The following is a 19,707-nucleotide window of genomic DNA, read 5'->3' on the forward strand; positions in this document are numbered from 1 at the left end:
CTTGTGTAGAGTCCTGGTCCTTGCCTAGAGTCCTGGTCCTTGCCTAGAGTCCTGGTCTTTGCGTAGAGTCCTGGTCCTTGCCTAGAGTCCTGGTCCTTGCGTAGTCCTGGTCCTTGCCTAGAGTCCTGGTCCTTGCGTAGAGTCCTGGTCCTTGCGTAGAGTCCTGGTCCTTGCCTAGAGTCCTGGTCCTTGCGTAGAGTCCTGGTCCTTGCCTAGAGTCCTGGTCCTTGCGTAGAGTCCTGGTCCTTGCCTAGAGTCCTGGTCTTTGCGTAGAGTCCTGGTCTTTGCATAGAGTCCTGGTCTTTGCCTAGAGTCCTGGTCCTTGCGTCGAGTCCTGGTCCTTGCGTAGAGTCCTGGTCTTTGTGTAGAGTCCTGATCCTTGCCTAGAGTCCTGGTCCTTGCCTAGAGTCCTGGTCCTTGCCTAGAGTCCTGGTCCTTACGTAGTCCTGGTCCTTGCGTAGAGTCCTGGTCCTTGCCTAGAGTCCTGGTCCTTGCCTAGAGTCCTGGTCCTTGTGTAGAGTCCTGGTCCTTGCTTAGAGTCCTGGTCCTTACGTAGTCCTGGTCCTTGCATAGAGTCCTGGTCCTTGCGTAGAGTCCTGGTCCTTGCCTAGAGTCCTGGTCCTTGCGTAGAGTCCTGGTCCTTGCCTAGAGTCCTGGTCTTTGCGTAGAGTCCTGGTCCTTGCCTAGAGTCCTGGTCCTTGCGTAGTCCTGGTCCTTGCGTAGAGTCCTGGTCCTTGCTTAGAGTCCTGGTCCTTGCGTAGAGTCCTGGTCCTTGCCTAGAGTCCTGGTCCTTGTGTAGAGTCCTGGTAATTGCCTAGAGTCCTGGTCCTTGCCTAGAGTCCTGGTCCTTGCGTAGAGTCCTGGTCCTTGCCTAGAGTCCTGGTCCTTGCGTAGTCCTGGTCCTTGTGTAGAGTCCTGGTCCTTGCTTAGAGTCCTGGTCCTTGCCTAGAGTCCTGGTCCTTGCCTAGAGTCCTGGTCCTTGCCTAGAGTCCTGGTCCTTGTGTAGAGTCCTGGTCCTTGCCTAGAGTCCTGGTCCTTGCCTAGAGTCCTGGTCCTTGCGTAGAGTCCTGGTCCTTGCCTAGAGTCCTGGTGCTTGCCTAGAGTCCTGGTCCTTGCCTAGAGTCCTGGTCTTTGCGTAGAGTCCTGGTCCTTGCCTAGAGTCCTAGTCCTTGCGTAGTCCTGGTCCTTGTCTAGAGTCCTGGTCCTTGCCTAGAGTCCTGATCCTTGCGTAGAGTCCTGGTCCTTGCGTAGAGTCCTGGTCCTTGCCTAGAGTCCTGGTCCTGGTCTTTGCGTAGAGTCCTGGTCTTTGCCTAGAGTCCTGGTCCTTGCATAGAGTCCTGGTCCTTGCCTAGAGTCCTGGTCTTTGCGTAGAGTCCTGGTCTTTGCGTAGAGTCCTGGTCCTTGCCTAGAGTCCTGTTCCTTGCGTCGAGTCCTGGTCCTTGCGTAGAGTCCTGGTCTTTGTGTAGAGTCCTGGTCCTTGCCTAGAGTCCTGGTCCTTGCCTAGAGTCCTGGTCCTTACGTAGTCCTGGTCCTTGCCTAGAGTCCTGGTCCTTGTGTAGAGTCCTGGTCCTTGCTTAGAGTCCTGGTCCTTACGTAGTCCTGGTCCTTACGTAGTCCTGGTCCTTGCGTAGAGTCCTGGTCCTTGCCTAGAGTCCTGGTCCTTGCCTAGAGTCCTGGTCTTTGCGTAGAGTCCTGGTCCTTGCCTAGAGTCCTGGTCCTTGCGTAGTCCTGGTCCTTGCCTAGAGTCCTGGTCCTTGCCTAGAGTCCTGGTCCTTGCGTAGAGTCCTGGTCCTTGCCTAGAGTCCTGGTCCTTGCCTAGAGTCCTGGTCCTTGCGTAGAGTCCTGGTCCTTGCCTAGAGTCCTGGTCCTTGCGTAGAGTCCTGGTCCTTGCCTAGAGTCCTGGTCTTTGCGTAGAGTCCTGGTCCTTGCCTAGAGTCCTGGTCCTTGCGTAGTCCTGGTCCTTGCCTAGAGTCCTGGTCCTTGCCTAGAGTCCTGGTCCTTGCGTAGAGTCCTGGTCCTTGCCTAGAGTCCTGGTCCTTGCCTAGAGTCCTGGTCCTTGCCTAGAGTCCTGGTCCTTGCGTAGAGTCCTGGTCCTTGCCTAGAGTCCTGGTCCTTGCCTAGAGTCCTGGTCCTTGCGTAGAGTCCTGGTCCTTGCCTAGAGTCCTGGTCCTTGCGTAGAGTCCTGGTCCTTGCGTAGAGTCCTGGTCCTTGCCTAGAGTCCTGGTCCTTGCGTAGAGTCCTGGTCCTTGCGTAGAGTCCTGGTCCTTGCAGAGTCCTGGTCCTTGCGTGAGAGTCCTGGTCCTTGCGTGAGAGTCCTGGTCCTTAGAGTCCTGGTCCTTGCCTAGAGTCCTGGTCCTTGCCTAGAGTCCTGGTCCTTGCCTAGAGTCCTGGTCCTTGCGTAGAGTCCTGGTCCTTGCCTAGAGTCCTGGTCCTTGTGTAGAGTCCTGGTCCTTGCCTAGAGTCCTGGTCCTTGCCTAGAGTCCTGGTCCTTGCGTAGAGTCCTGGTCCTTGCATAGAGTCCTGTAACGTAAAAGTCTACTGCTGTTTTTCCCAGTGAGTACCGTCCAGGTGGTGTGTCGCTGTCCAACTCCAACAGAGTCCTGGTCCTTGCCTAGAGTCCTGGTCCTTGCGTAGAGTCCTGGTCCTTGCATAGAGTCCTGGTCCTTGCCTAGAGTCCTGGTCCTTGCGTAGAGTCCTGGTCCTTGCGTAGTCCTGGTCCAGCCGTCTCCCTGGTGAATCAACACAGAAGAGCCTGTGGTTGCCCACGCTGCATCACACAGCCTTACTGCGTCACAGACTTCCTTGTGGAGCGTGATTTCCTCGTCTATCGGCTCTCTTTCCTGTCAGGGAGACAGAGGGAAGACCGGCTGACGGGTGGAGGCATGAGAGGGTGGTGCTGTGGTTGCTGTGTGATGTGGCAAATAACACACAGCCGTTTCTGTTCCTGGTGGCGTGGCAGTGCCTGAGCTGCCGGAGCAGAGAGAAGGTCTTTCAGTAATAAGATCAGCTGCCTGGTAATGATCGGTTATCTCCATCGATACCGTCGTGAAGAGCTCCGTTGGAATCAGAGTGTTTCAATAAGGTGACGTATCAGTGACTTACCCACAAATGCTGAGACAATTCTTGAAATGGACTAATAAAGACCATCTCCCTAAGAATTTAATTCCTGAAACATTGCCGTTAACATCTTCCTGACACAGTGGAAGAACTTCACAGCCAAAATTCTAAAATGTTGTTGGCCAATATAGAAACGTGTAAACTTCAACTGAATGTCAAGGATATCCTTCTTCGTCAGCAACGATCTGTGTTCTGTATTTGATATTTCAGAGGTCAAGGTTCAGGGTCAGCCACAGAAAACCCTCACACACCTTGCTCAAGGACACTTTCAGTAACAGGAAGCACAAACCATCTTAGGATATAAAAACATGTCTAAATAAAACACTTTTGTGGTTATTAGGTCATTTTTCTAACATAACATTTCACAAACACATAAGGTCGTAACAAGTAACAACAACCAGTGTGACTAAATGTGACTGAGCTGATGATTTAGCTGCTTGTTCAAAAGGCTTGTGACTCGGTTATTAGAGGGCGGTTGTCATGAGCTGTCATGAGACATTAAAATAAAAGCATCACCTGAGCTTTTGACTGGGCTTCCGAGTCACTGGCCTCGGCTCCCCAAGAGCCTGGGTGAGCCTCGTTGGTTTTGCTCATTATGATTCATGAGAGTTATTCTCCTTTCTAACTTTAGGGGGCTGCCAGCTGTTGCAGTGCTCAGGACTTGTTCTGTAGTATAATACATATATCACGGTTCAAAGGCCTGAGTGTAGTTATAGCAGTGTGACATAGCAGTCGGCCGATACCGTCATCAACTGAACGTGTGTTATGTTCTGCTGTCATTACTAATATTGACAAAAAGCAGAGTGTCATGTGGTAAATATTTTAGTTTAGTTTAGTTTAGTTTATTTCGATCAGCAATACGATACAAAAATCAAAATTTCAACAAAAAGAAGAAAGTGGCCGACCGAAAGGGTCAAGGCTGAAGCTATCAAGCTTATAAGTGCCCTAACCTATGCTTTCATGAAAATACTTATTTTAGAGAACCATATACATATACCTATATATATATATATATATACATAAACATATAAACATATCCACATGCATACAAATTCACACACCCATATAAACATATATACACACACATACATATACATAAAACAATCAACAAAACCAAAACAAAAAAGCTTGTCCCCATTACCCGTTACTTATGATGCGTCATCAATGCTGATACGTCTGTACTTGTCCAAAGTCATGTCTTTAATTTTTTTGTTGAATATCACCAGATTCTTACTTTCCTTGATGTCATCAGTTAAACTATTCCACTGTTTCACCCCACAGACAGATGCGCACATGCTTTTTAGAGTTGAATGAACAATTGGCTGTTTGAAATTCCATCTCCCTCTGAGCTCATACTCTCCTTCTCTATCTCTAAAAATCTTTTGAATATTTCCAGAAAGTGAATTATGTTTAGCTTTGTACAGAATTTGTGCTGTTTTGAACTCTACTATATCCCTAAGTTTCAGTGTATGTGATTTTAAGAACAGTGAATTGGTGTGCTCAAGATATCCTACATTATTTACTATTCTCACTGCTCTCTTTTGCATGATGCATCATGGCTGTTGGGTGCTTTTGTAGGTGTTCCCCCACACTTCAACACAATAGGTCATGTATGGTAGAATGAGAGTGTAATATAATGTCTGCAATGATTTATAGTTCAGTATGTGCCGTGTTTTGCATAATATCCCTACAGTTCGTGCTAACTTGGACCTTACATACTTGACATGTTGTTTCCAGCTAAAGTTGTGGTCGATTATCACGCCTAAAAACATATTCTCGAAAACTCTTTCCAGCATAACACTATCCAACATTAATTCTACCGGAGTATTCGGATGTATATTTTTATTACCAAAAACCATAAATTGTGTTTTTTTTATGTTTACTGATAATTTATTGACATCGAACCACAACTTTAGCTTACTCAATTCTGCCGTGACAACCTCCAACAGCTGCTGAAGGTTCTCCCCAGCACAGAATACATTAGTGTCATCAGCAAAAATAACATAATTCAATATTTTAGAAACATTGCAGATGTCATTGATGTACAGTATAAATAATTTCGGTCCAAGAATTGACCCCTGCGGAACACCACATATAATATCTAAGAGAGGTGACCTAGTTACTCCCATCTGAACAAACTGTTTTCTGTTTTCAATGTAACTTTTTAACCAATTTAGCCCTACCTCTCTAATCCCATACCTTTCCAGTTTATGTATTAAAATACCATGATCAATTGTGTCAAACGTTTTCATTAGATCGACAAAAACACCTACTGAATATTTTTTGTTATCACTGTTACTTGTTAATTCTTCGACTAAATCCATTAAAGCCATTGCAGTTGATCTATTCGTTCTAAAACCATAGTGTCTGTCCATAAGCAACTCATATTTGTCAATGAAGCTGTCCAACCGCACAACAAAGAGCTTTTCGAGAATTTTAGAGAACTGGGAGAGCAGTGAAACTGGCCTGTAGTTAGTAAATAGGTGTTTTTCTCCAGCTTTGTGTACTGGGATCACTTTAGCAGTTTTCATATTGCTGGGAAAGCATCCCAAGTCAAACGATAGATTACAGATGAAAGTTAGAGGGTCCACTATAGTGTCAATTACTTGTTTTATTAAAGTCATGTCAATACCATTCCAATCCAGAGAAGTTTTGTTCTTAAACTTCTGAACAACGTTAATAATTTAATTTTTATCTGTACCTCTCAAATAGATAGTATCTGGATTTCGTTCTCCATAGAATATTTCAGCACCTCCTCCTTGTGGAGGGTTTATTTCATTTGCCAGTTTGGGCCCCACATTCACAAAGAAGTTGTTGAAGCTCTCCACCACCTCCTTCTTGTCAGTGATTGTCCTATAATTATCTATAAAATAATTAGAAAAGCTGGAGCTATTATTTTTTTCTTCCTAATGACTGAGTTTAGTATGTTCCATGTGCCCCTGATATTATTTTTATTCTTTTCCAACATTAAATTGTAGTAATCCTTCTTACATTTTCTTATAATATCAGTTAATTTATTTGTATATCTTTTATATTTCATTTCTTTTTCTCGAGTTCTATCTTTTATAAATTTGTTGTACAAGGTGTTTGTTTTTTTACAGGCATTCAACAAGCCCTTTGTGATCCATGGTTTATCAGAGCTATTGATTTTCTTATTGCTTTGTCGCATTGGACAGCTTCTATCATATATTGATAAAAAAATATCCAAGAAAGAGTCATAAGCAGAGTTTACATCCACTGCTTCATAAACGGTTCTCCAGTCTTGTCCCAGAAATTCCCTTCTAAATGCATCACGGGTAACTTCTGTTCTTACTCTCCTCTGTCTTGTTATACTTTCATCCTTCATCATTTTATGTTCACAATCATAGATAACAAACACTGGTAGGTGGTCACTTATATAATTGATAAGTAACCCACGAATTAAATTATCTTCCATGTTATTAGTAAATATATTATCTATAATTGTTGCTGATTGAGCTGTTATTCTCCTGGGTTTAGTAATGATCGGGTATAAGCTCATACTGTACATTGTCGCAGTATATTCATCAATCGATAATAGTTTATTTGGATTTAATAAATCAATATTGTAATCACCACAAATGAAAGTGACTTTCTGCTCAGTGTTTGTAAACATACCTTCCATCACTTCCTTGAACTTCTCTACACTGGAGCTGGGGGCTCTGTAAACACAACTAACAATAAGATTTTTCTTTTTCCTCATGAAAATCTCTATAGAAATACATTCACACACATCCTCAATAGCAGCAGTCATGCAGTTAATAATCTTATATTTAAGTCTTCGATCAACATACAAAGCTGTCCCCCCTCCCTTTTTGTTGTCTCGATTACTGAAATTTAAATCATACCCTTCCAGTTCAAAATCCACACCTTTCTCCAGACTAAGCCAGGTCAATCTCTATGTTTAAACCACAACATGTATTTGTAACTTGTTCTCACGTGAAATGTAAAATACAAAATACAAATCCTTATTTAAAAGGACAAGTGAGCACAATACTATTGTGGGCCCTCCCTTCACGGACACGTCTCCCATATACGGTGATGGGCGGTCGGTGAAAGCCAACTCCTCCGTTCTGATTGGAGGAGCGGTCTGACATGCCGGTTCTCACAAGCCGGCGGCGGCTTTGATTGGACGGCTGACTTGGTCCGATTTCAGCTCATTATCCTAATCTGCCGTGGATGGAGTGAGAAGGAGGAGAGAGAGAGAGTAAAAGAGAGCAGATCCAAACAAGGACGCTGGAGTCTGGCGTGGACCGTCCGACACCAACCGGCGACCAGTGGCTGAGGAAGAATGCTTGAAAACAAGAGAGAGAGATTGAAAACCTTCCTCCGGAAGATCGACGAGAAGGCCATCGTGAAACTCAAGCGCTTCATGAAGGAGAGGTGAGAGATGTGCCGGGGATGCTAAGGTTAGCGTCAGGATGCTACGCGTGAGCCTCGTGATAACAACCCGGCTGATGTACCCTTCTTATACGAAGCCTGTAGCTTGACCTTGTTACGGTCCACATGTTGTTCTAACGCGAACCTGCGCCAGCAGAGAGACTAACGTTGCACCGTTCAGTCAATAGTAGCTCATGCTAGCGGTTAGCATCCGGCTAACGGTGCAGGGAGGCACTCCACAGGAACGGCTCCTCTCGGATTCCCAGTTAAAGATACTCTTCAGTGAGAGTGTGGTCCTAAACGGCGACTCTCTGGTGGTGTTGGAGGTCGATGACTATTGGCTCTCCTGAGCTGACCTCAGGTGGTACCTGTGTGATGCTAGCTGACCTCAGGTGGTACCTGTGTGATGCTAGCTGACCTCAGGTGGTACCTGTGTGATGCTAGCTGATCTTGTGATGCTAGCTGATCTCAGCTGGTACCTGTGATGCTAGCTGGTCTCAGGTGGTACCTGTGTGATGCTAGCTGACCTCAGGTGGTACCTGTGATGCTAGCTGACCTCAGGTGGTACCTGTGATGCTAGCTGACCTCAGGTGGTACCTGTGTGATGCTAGCTGATCTCACCTGGTACCTGTGTGATGCTAGCTGACCTCAGGTGGTACCTGTGATGCTAGCTGACCTCAGGTGGTACCTGTGTGATGCTAGCTGATCTCAGCTGGTACCTGTGATGCTAGCTGATCTCAGCTGGTACCTGTGTGATGCTAGCTGACCTCAGGTGGTACCTGTGTGATGCTAGCTGATCTCAGGTGGTACCTGTGTGATGCTAGCTGATCTCAGCTGGTACCTGTGATGCTAGCTGGTCTCAGGTGGTACCTGTGTGATGCTAGCTGATCTCAGCTGGTACCTGTGTGATGCTAGCTGACCTCAGGTGGTACCTGTGTGATGCTAGCTGATCTCAGCTGGTACCTGTGATGCTAGCTGATCTCAGGTGGTACCTGTGTGATGCTAGCTGACCTCAGGTGGTACCTGTGTGATGCTAGCTGACCTCAGGTGGTACCTGTGTGATGCTAGCTGATCTCAGCTGGTACCTGTGTGATGCTAGCTGACCTCAGGTGGTACCTGTGTGATGCTAGCTGATCTCAGGTGGTACCTGTGTGATGCTAGCTGACCTCAGGTGGTACCTGTGTGATGCTAGCTGACCTCAGGTGGTACCTGTGTGATGCTAGCTGATCTCAGGTGGTACCTGTGTGATGCTAGCTGACCTCAGGTGGTACCTGTGTGATGCTAGCTGACCTCAGGTGGTACCTGTGTGATGCTAGCTGATCTCAGGTGGTACCTGTGTGATGCTAGCTGACCTCAGGTGGTACCTGTGTGATGCTAGCTGATCTCAGCTGGTACCTGTGTGATGCTAGCTGACCTCAGGTGGTACCTGTGTGATGCTAGCTGATCTCAGGTGGTACCTGTGTGATGCTAGCTGACCTCAGGTGGTACCTGTGTGATGCTAGCTGACCTCAGGTGGTACCTGTGTGATGCTAGCTGACCTCAGGTGGTACCTGTGTGATGCTAGCTGACCTCAGGTGGTACATGTGATGCTAGCTGACCTCAGGTGGTACATGTGATGCTAGCTGACCTCAGCTGGTACCTGTGTGATGCTAGCTGACCTCAGGTGGTACCTGTGTGATGCTAGCTGACCTCAGGTGGTACCTGTGATGCTAGCTGGTCTCAGGTGGTACCTGTGATGCTAGCTGACCTCAGGTGGTACCTGTGTGCTGCTAGCTGACCTCAGGTGGTACCTGTGTGATGCTAGCTGACCTCAGGTGGTACCTGTGTGATGCTAGCTGATCTCACCTGGTACCTGTGTGATGCTAGCTGACCTCAGGTGGTACCTGTGTGATGCTAGCTGATCTCAGGTGGTACCTGTGTGATGCTAGCTGATCTCAGGTGGTACCTGTGTGATGCTAGCTGACCTCAGGTGGTACCTGTGTGATGCTAGCTGATCTCACCTGGTACCTGTGTGATGCTAGCTGACCTCAGGTGGTACCTGCGTGATGCTAGCTGATCTCACCTGGTACCTGTGTGATGCTAGCTGATCTCAGGTGGTACCTGTGTGATGCTAGCTGATCTCAGCTGGTACCTGTGTGATGCTAGCTGACCTCAGGTGGTACCTGTGTGATGCTAGCTGACCTCAGGTGGTACCTGTGTGATGCTAGCTGACCTCAGGTGGTACCTGTGTGATGCTAGCTGACCTCAGGTGGTACCTGTGTGATGCTAGCTGACCTCACCTGGTACCTGTGTGATGCTAGCTGACCTCAGGTGGTACCTGTGTGATGCTAGCTGACCTCAGCTGGTACCTGTGTGATGCTAGCTGACCTCAGCTGGTACCTGTGTGATGCTAGCTGACCTCACCTGGTACCTGTGTGATGCTAGCTGACCTCAGGTGGTACCTGTGTGATGCTAGCTGACCTCAGGTGGTACCTGTGTGATGCTAGCTGATCTCACCTGGTACCTGTGTGATGCTAGCTGACCTCAGGTGGTACCTGTGTGATGCTAGCTGATCTCAGGTGGTACCTGTGTGATGCTAGCTGACCTCACCTGGTACCTGTGTGATGCTAGCTGATCTCAGGTGGTACCTGTGTGATGCTAGCTGACCTCAGCTGGTACCTGTGTGATGCTAGCTGACCTCAGGTGGTACCTGTGTGATGCTAGCTGACCTCAGGTGGTACATGTGATGCTAGCTGATCTCAGGTGGTACCTGTGTGATGCTAGCTGACCTCAGGTGGTACCTGTGTGATGCCAGCTGATCTCAGGTGGTACCTGTGTGATGCTAGCTGATCTCACCTGGTACCTGTGTGATGCTAGCTGATCTCAGGTGGTACCTGTGTGATGCTAGCTGACCTCAGGTGGTACCTGTGTGATGCTAGCTGATCTCACCTGGTACCTGTGTGATGCTAGCTGATCTCACCTGATACCTGTGTGATGCTAGCTGATCTCACCTGGTACCTGTGTGATGCTAGCTGACCTCAGCTGGTACCTGTGTGATGCTAGCTGACCTCAGCTGGTACCTGTGTGATGCTAGCTGACCTCAGGTGGTACCTGTGTGATGCTAGCTGGTCTCAGGTGGTACCTGTGTGATGCTAGCTGATCTCAGGTGGTACCTGTGTGATGCTAGCTGATCTCAGGTGGTACCTGTGTGATGCTAGCTGACCTCAGGTGGTACCTGTGTGATGCTAGCTGACCTCAGGTGGTACCTGTGTGATGCTAGCTGACCTCAGGTGGTACCTGTGTGATGCTAGCTGACCTCAGGTGGTACATGTGTGATGCTAGCTGACCTCAGCTGGTACCTGTGTGATGCTAGCTGACCTCAGCTGGTACATGTGATGCTAGCTGATCTCAGGTGGTACATGTGATGCTAGCTGATCTCAGGTGGTACCTGTGTGATGCTAGCTGATCTCAGGTGGTACCTGTGTGATGCTAGCTGATCTCAGGTGGTACCTGTGTGATGCTAGCTGATCTCAGCTGGTACCTGTGTGATGCTAGCTGACCTCAGGTGGTACCTGTGTGATGCTAGCTGACCTCAGGTGGTACCTGTGTGATGCTAGCTGATCTCACCTGGTACCTGTGTGATGCTAGCTGATCTCAGGTGGTACCTGTGTGATGCTAGCTGACCTCAGCTGGTACCTGTGTGATGCTAGCTGACCTCAGGTGGTACCTGTGTGATGCTAGCTGACCTCAGGTGGTACATGTGATGCTAGCTGACCTCAGGTGGTACCTGTGTGATGCTAGCTGATCTCAGGTGGTACCTGTGTGATGCTAGCTGACCTCAGGTGGTACCTGTGTGATGCCAGCTGACCTCAGGTGGTACCTGTGTGATGCTAGCTGACCTCAGGTGGTACCTGTGTGATGCTAGCTGATCTCACCTGGTACCTGTGTGATGCTAGCTGACCTCACCTGGTACCTGTGATGCTAGCTGACCTCAGCTGGTACCTGTGTGATGCTAGCTGACCTCAGGTGGTACCTGTGTGATGCTAGCTGACCTCAGGTGGTACATGTGATGCTAGCTGATCTCAGGTGGTACCTGTGTGATGCTAGCTGACCTCAGGTGGTACCTGTGTGATGCTAGCTGACCTCAGGTGGTACCTGTGTGATGCTAGCTGACCTCAGGTGGTACCTGTGTGATGCTAGCTGACCTCAGGTGGTACCTGTGTGATGCTAGCTGACCTCAGGTGGTACCTGTGTGATGCTAGCTGATCTCAGGTGGTACCTGTGTGATGCTAGCTGACCTCAGGTGGTACCTTTGTGATGCTAGCTGACCTCAGGTGGTACCTGTGTGATGGTAGCTGATCTCAGGTGGTACCTGTGTGATGCTAGCTGACCTCAGGTGGTACCTGTGTGATGCTAGCTGACCTCAGGTGGTACCTGTGTGATGCTAGCTGACCTCAGCTGGTACCTGTGTGATGCTAGCTGACCTCAGCTGGTACCTGTGTGATGCTAGCTGATCTCAGGTGGTACCTGTGTGATGCTAGCTGATCTCAGGTGGTACATGTGTGTTGCTAGCTGATCTCAGCTGGTACATGTGTGATGCTAGCGTCTCATTGGTGCTCCTCGTCCTCTGAGCTTGGCCTTTCCTCCCCAGATAGCCGTTAGCTGAGCAAGAGCCAATCGGACTGGTTTGCTGCTTATCAGCTAGGATGTGTCTGTCATATGGGATGTGAGGTGATTATCTGTCTATAACACGCACGGGTGGAAGATAACAATGGAAGATGGAAGATAACAATGGAAGATAACAATGCCATGTATTCTAATGTAGCAAGTGAGTACACCACATGCTTTAACACTGAACGCCTACCTCGGCGTACAGGTATGCAACACACGGGCGACATATGGAGAGCCTTCTCTCGATGGGGAGGAACCTGTTGCTGCAGAGCTTGCTTGGAGGGAGGAGCCTGGCATCTTTAGGGCGTTGTTGGCTCCAGGAAGATGCTCATCGTACAGAGCGGCCTGGCGTCTGCGGCCAGTGAAGACTGTCGGTCTAAAGTATGAGATGTGCTGCAGAGGAAAAGAACAAGATGGAGGATGAAACCACATCTGCAGAAGTGTTTTGGCTAAATGAAGGCTTGGTGATGGTCAGGGTTGAAGTGATGTCTGTCAGGCGAGTGCTGACGACCACTCTGCTGCCCTCGCCACAGAGCCAAGGAAAGGCTATCCTCTTCTTCGCTGTTTCACCTTTTGCTCCTCGCAGTAGACCGGTGACTTCCACCACGGCTTGCCATAGGTCAGTCTGATTTCAGTCACATGAGGCGCTATGGAAGCTGAACGCTTTGAACGCCACGATAACATAAAGGACTGAAAGTGAACCTGAAACGCAGCATTGTGTCATAGTTTCAAGCTAAGCTGAGTCCTTTGGACCGTGGGAACACAGCCGTGGTATCTCTGTCGGTGCTCTCCGTGAAGCCTGGATGACCCCCGACCCCAAGGTGTCTTGTATGATGAAGAAGCCTTATGATGGCTTTTAGAGACTCATCATCATTCAGTGGCTTTGCCATGGCACGTTTATTTGCATAGCACATCTCAACAACATGACAATTCAAAGTGCTTCACATAAAAGCATTAAAACATTAAAAACGGTCTAAAAGCAAGAAATAGAATACAAGTTGCAGTCTCGAAAAACAAAGCAGAAATTGATTGATATCCTTAAATCTGCTTCAATTAAAGGCAACAACATACAGAACCGTCTTCAATCTGGACTCGTTACACACCAGCAGACTTCAGAACTGGACTGCTCCACGTTGTGGTCTCAGTTGGGACTGAGTACAGAGAGCTGTGGCCGCAGCGTTACCGAGTCGAGGCGACTGGAGATGTGTTTGTCGTTATCTGTTCAGGTCTGAATCCATAACCACGCCTAGATTTCTGTCTGTTTGTGGTTCACATCAGCGATTGAAGCAGAGACCCCCGTCACCTTATTTTAACGATGTCATCGTCGGGTGGAGTTCTCCAGCTCCTTGGAGAAGCCGGTCTGTGCGTCCAGTTGGCCCTGAAGGAGTGGAGCGAGATGCTGCAGGCACCCCGCGACCGCCACGCAGAGCTGCTGGGACCATGTACACTTGACACACACACGCACACACACACATGCACACACGCACACACACACTGGCAGGGCGCCACAGACTGCATTGTGCTTGCTCCCCCTCCTCGGCGCTGTTGAAGCTCACCCACATACTATTCGTCCAACACAGAATAATCTGTTGTTGATTGTTTCTGGGTTTTAAAGTATGTAGTAGTATAGGTAGTAAATGGGTCAACGGCTAGAAACCAAACTACATGACTCTCGGATGCCTCGTGCTGTTGAACAAACGCACAATAACGCACAGCTGCAACGATCTGTGTCGCTGCTTTGAAACTGCTGGTTTTGATTGGATGATAGGGAATCAGCTGTTTGCATGACAAAACGATAATCCACAACTAGGGCTGCAACTAACGATTATTTTGATAATCGATTAATCGGTTGATTATTTTATCGATTAATCGGATAAAAAAAACTTAATTTTCAAGCCTTTATTCAAAACAGGGTCCGTACGGTCATGGAAAACCTGGAAAAGTCATGGAATTTTTAAATGGATTTTAGCAGGCCTAGAAAAGTAATTGAAAAAAAATTAAATCCCGAAATATTTGAAAAAGTAATGCAAATTTGTTTTATTCAAATTTTTATTTACACGGTATATATACGGTATGCTTTGGAATTCTCATTGTTAGTTTAAATACTTCATCTTCTCACTTTGTCACGTATAGACAGAGTTTTCACAAAATGTTTAATCATGGACATTTGGTTTCAAGTCATGGAAAGGTCCTGGAGACCCACTGGTCAGCATGGTGATGAACCTGTTCACTGGTCACCATGTGATGAACCCTGTTCATTGGTCATGTGTATGAACCGTCACAAACAGACAGACAGCTCTCCTCTCCTGAGCAGTGGTCCCCATGTGGCCCCCTAAACAATACCAGAGACCCGTTCCGATTTATTATTTTGTTCACCTGGCCCGCTGCCGTTGAGATTGCAGTGAGACGCGGAGAAAATGTGAAGTGGTGCTCTTCTTCACAATAGAACATCTTTGATGGACGTGTTGCGTCTCGGCCAATCAGCGTTCAGATGTCCACAGCGTTTGGGAAGTTAGGTTAGCTTGAATGTTAGTCCACTACATCTGCTGCTGTCACGCTGCACGGTGTAGCGATGCTAACAAAGTACCCGTACGTTAAAAACGATGTGATTTAGCATATCTTTAGTATCGATACTTCATTAAAAGAGCGATCAGAGCGCACGCGCTGCTCCGCTCCGCCAAATGGTGTCTGCACGCGCAGCGCACACAGCGAGTGGCGTCGTGGCTTATCTCCGTTGCCTTTCTCCGTGGAAAAATATTTTCCGCTATCCGCCACGGAATAAATAACCACGTTTTCTACGTTATACTCTTGTGGAAATGCCACACACGTTGTGACATGTAGCGCCCTGATGTCTGGGTTCATGACGTCACCCGGAGGCGCACAGCTCCGTGAATGTCTCCGACTACGTGAATGACTTCCGCATCCAGCGCCACGTGAGCAGCAGCAGCCAATTAGATTCATCAACAGAGGAGCAGCTCAGCGCTGATTGGCTCTCACAACGCAGCGTTCAGTGTCTCCTCTCCCTCCGCTACGCTCTGGTTTCTCCTGCGCCGCTCTGCGCTCAAATCAACTTTGTTTATACTCCGTGACTTATTGAGCGCCGTAATAATCGCGCGACACAACGAATCGATAATGAAATTCGTTGCCAACTATTTTAATAATCGATTTTATCGATTCGTTGTTGCAGCCCTATCCACAACCCTCCAGAAGATGGTGCTCTCCCTCTACATGTGCATATTACCCGATGATGGCAGCGCCCCCTGGTCAGCAGCCGGTGAACCCGGGCTCGTGTTGAAAAGCTCTTCCAGAAGCTGGTTGTCTTCAGGCGGAGCTCCTGAACAGCTGACTGCTGGCTTTGTTATCTCGGCACCGCTCGCGTCAGAACTCGACCCCCAGGGGATTTATGTCGATTTATTATCTCTGGTTTTTGGTTACTGGTATGTTCACTAAGTTTTACTTTAAAGTTTGTAGCACAGCGAATAATATTCCATCCCACTGTCTACAACATTCAATTTATTTTGCATTGAACGGCTCAAGTGGTAAATTGTCCAATTTTATTCAGAACAAACATGTCCATGGCTATTCTGTAAAGGTCCTCCTCACAAGCATTGTGAAAGTGTCCTCCGTAGATGAATTGGAGTGTAGACCTGCTCGTGGGTATTTAAACAGGCAGTGTAGTAAGGCGCATGAACAAGTATGATGTGTAATCGGTTCGCTGTATATTCAGTAACGATCCTCGGACGCCCTTTTCCTGCATAAATATCACTGAACTGGTGTGTTAAGAAAATAATTTGATTTGCACTCAAAAAGTGAATTCATGTCTCGTTCTAGAAAGCACGACACGGCTCCTGAAGGCCGATGTGTTTCTAACAGCAGTCACCCTGCAGAGATCCTCCAACAGTTCAGCCGTGGCAGGAGTTAGTGGGAAGGAGTGCTACATGTGGACTGGGCTCACCAGTATAGCCTCTGGAGCAGGTGTTGGTGGGAAGGAGTGCTACTGGGAGGCTACGTGTGGACTGGGCTCACCAGCAGCCCTGAGCAGGTGTGTTGGGGAAGGGAGAAGGACTGGGAGGCTGTGTGGTGGACCTCTGGAGCAGTCATAGCCTCTGGGCAGGTTGAGGTGTTAGTGCTACATGTGGACTGGGCTACGTGTGGACTGGGCTCACCAGTATAGCCTCTGGAGCAGGTGCCTCTGAAGAGGTTTGTGAATGAAACACAAGTTTATTATTTTAAGTACTTAATTCCTCTATTTTCATCATGTATTGTAATTTATTTAGTCACATTTCCATCTCGTCAAACACATATTCTTTGGTGTTGTGGCCCATGGACATCCGCCAGAGTGTGACCATGTACATTCCACTGGCTGCTTTTAAAGCTATCTCATTGTTGTCATTGAGCGCAGGCGTTATGCAATGTCATCGTTGAGCCTTTTCACCTGAGAATAACCTGGCAATGCGTCTCCACATTCCTACCATCGATGCCATCCCGTTGTAGCGGTTTCCATGACGACACAAAGACTTTTCTTTTCTTTCCTGCCGCGTGTTTCCAGAACTTCACGTGGAGCTCTCTGGTGCTTCTAAAGGTCGCAATGAAACCGACCTCGACCCCTTCGGACCCGGCTGTCCGAGTGCCAAACAAAGACGTCGTGCTCATTGAGCGGCCTCGCCCTGTGGTGGTTTTCAAGGTCGTGAATAGCGTGCAGAGACCTCCGTTGGCCTTGAATATAGGGACAGGCGTGTTGACCCGACCAGGTGCCCTGGAGCCTTTCCATTGCTTTGTGGATCTGGTAAGGCGAGCAGGGTCAGGAGCCCGCCTCTTATCTGGGCTTCTCAAATGCTCTGAGGAGGAAGAGCTAACCTGAGCATGATGCAGTAAAGGTGGTCGTATTCTTTGGCCATCTTTTCTCTCAATGGATCACTAAAGGCTGACGACATGCTTGTTCACTTTCCTGTGGGGAAGACGTTGGTACAGATGACGGGGTCAACGGCCTTCTTAGTCCTCATGGCAGCGGCCGCGGCTCTGAGCCCCGGACCAGCGACACTGTGATGAAGTAACATGACTGATGCTTTGAAAGGACAACAGAGCAAATGCAGATAAAGACATGGTTCAAAGTGTTTCAGTAATCTGTATTTCACACGACATGTTGGCATGTGAGACGCATTGTCCTTGAGTCCTGGTACAAATGCTTCCGGAAGCTCCTGCGTGTCTTAATCCACTGCTGCTGACAATTTGATGTGCTTATATATGCTTGCTTTGAAATGCCGAGCGGCAGGACAACTTTGATTGTGTCAGGTGGTGTGACTTAGTGGTCCAACAAGGAAGTATGTCAGAGGTCAAGGCCTTTGTCTGGCTATTGCATATCATTTCAGATTGTCCGCCTCCTGCTTTGTAAATACAACGTGGTCATTAAGCAACATTACTTTTATGGAGTACTTTTATTTCATAATACTTTGTTTCTCGCATGTAATCTGTTTCCAATACGGTGGTTATAGGAACCCACTTGTTAACCTGTGGGTTTGTTTACTCGACACGGGAAGGCAAGGCCTTCAGCTGAACCTGGATGTTTGACTATTGGATCTGGGTTTCCTGCTGAGCTCCATGTGTCTGACCAGTAGAACCTGTGAGTTGTGGGGCTGTGTTGGCGTGTTACTGAATTGACAAACTGCTCTGTGAATCCGGGTACAGATGGTCGTATTCTGTCTGTCGTCAGTTATACAAGAACTTCACTGACCGTGATCAAGAAACCCTCATCTGAGACGAGTGCTTTTTATGAAGCGCATCCTCCTGACGGAAAATCTGGTGTTCCAGGAAGCCGCTCCAACGCGACCGTGTTAATGCTGACGGTTCTTCCTGAGTAAAGAGAGGAAGTTGTTGAGGAGTTCTCAGTCAATAGTCTTAAAGGCTGCAGCGTTGACCCCCTGACCCTAACCCTGCTCAGGTGAGCCCAACCGACCGACCCCTGGTCAGGACCAGCCTCTGCACACGGCAGTTTACTGTCCCCATCGTTTACCAGACGCGTTGCATATTTTCTTTCTGTATTTATATTTTAGAATAAAGGATATGTGAGGAATTGGTGGGCCTCTCTTTAGTGTCTGGAGCAAAGATGGCGACACTCAGACTTTAGCACAGCTGATGGCTAATCGGCCAAAGTCTGACTAGTTTAACAAAAGTTCAATTAATTGGGGGCGACTTGAGGATGGTGTGATTCATCATGCACCACTCCCTCAGGGGTCCAGACGGGCCGGAGCAGCGCCAGTGTTCTGATCCACAGGAACGACTTCCACAGGATCATTTCAAGTCATTGGAATATTTTATGGGATGGGCCTTTTTCCTTCAACATGTCGGTGCCTGGGTTGAGCACCATTCTATCTACCGCGGGAGTTTACTGCAGTCGTTCTGAGTGTAGTCTACATTCCCCCCCAAGTAGATAAGGCTTCTGCTCTGGATGAACTGTATGGAATTATAAACGGTCTGGAGAATGTGCACCCAGAGGCAGCCTTTATTGTGGTTGGGGATTTCAACAGAGCCAACATGAAGAAAGTCCTGCCTAAATACTATCAGCACATTGACTTCTTCACACGTGGAGATCAGACCCTTGACCATTGTTATACGACATTCCGGGACAGTTACAAAGCCCTCCCACGCCCTGCTTTTGGTAAAGCTGATCACACCTCCATTCTTCTGCTCCCCGCATATAGACAAAAGCTAAAACAGGTCAGACCGGCTGAGAGGACAGTCCACCAATGGAGTGACGAGGTGTGGCGACTCTCCAGGACTGTTTTGACAACACTGACTGGCTGATGTTTCGGAAGCAGCAGACGGGACATTAATGAGTATACAGACACTGTTTCCAGTTACATCCAATATTGCATTGAGGACATCGTCCGAAGAAGACTGTCCGGTCTTTCCTAATCAGAAGCCCTGGGTTGACGCCGGTCCGGACCCACCTTAGAGCCCGGTCTGCTGCCTTTAACTCCGGGGATCCTGATCAGTACAGGAAGTCCAGATACGACCTTTTGAGGGCCATCAAAGCTGCAAAGAGGACATACAGGAGCAAGGTGGAGTCTAGCTACCATGGCTCTGACCCCAGGCGCATGTGGAGTGGATTAAGAGCCATTACAGACTACAAGGGGAGGGGCTGCAGTGAGACCCAGTCCTCTGTCCTTCTTCCAGACCAGCTGAATGCTTTTTACGCTCGTTTTGAGAGGGACAGTGACCCCCCTGCAGCGGAGCTACCTGAGGGCCCAACCAGTGGTGTGCCTACTATAACTGTAGCCGAGGTGAGGCGCTGCTTCAATAAGATCAACCCTCGCAAGGCACCTGGCCCGGATGGCATATCAGGTAGGGCCCTCAGGGGTCTTCAGCGACATCTTCAGCCTCTCCCTCAGCCTGTCTGTACTCCCCACATGCTTCAAACGGACCACCATCGTCCCTGTGCCCAAGATCACCAAGGTCACCTGCTTGAATGACTACCGCCCGGTAGCACTGACCTCTGTGATCATGAAGTGCTTTGAGCGGCTGGTCAAATCATTCATCTGCTCC

At 48.2% G+C, this 19,707-nt stretch overlaps 1 protein-coding gene across 2 annotated transcripts in view; it reads left to right on the top strand.

Annotated features, from left to right (window-relative positions):
* Window positions 1–7,358: 7,358 nt before the first annotated feature.
* Window positions 7,359–19,707, top strand: part of si:zfos-943e10.1 (GRAM domain-containing protein 2B) — a 22,868-nt gene continuing 10,519 nt past the window's right edge. For both annotated transcript variants that reach the window (XM_056415231.1, XM_056415232.1), the window contains exon 1: window positions 7,359–7,518. In XM_056415231.1, coding sequence (XP_056271206.1) covers window positions 7,427–7,518 — 92 coding nt within the window. In that variant the 5' untranslated portion in view covers window positions 7,359–7,426. The remainder of the gene's footprint in view (window positions 7,519–19,707) is intronic.

Source organism: Pseudoliparis swirei, chromosome 5 (assembly GCF_029220125.1).
Source record: "Pseudoliparis swirei isolate HS2019 ecotype Mariana Trench chromosome 5, NWPU_hadal_v1, whole genome shotgun sequence".
Taxonomy (NCBI): domain Eukaryota; kingdom Metazoa; phylum Chordata; class Actinopteri; order Perciformes; family Liparidae; genus Pseudoliparis; species Pseudoliparis swirei.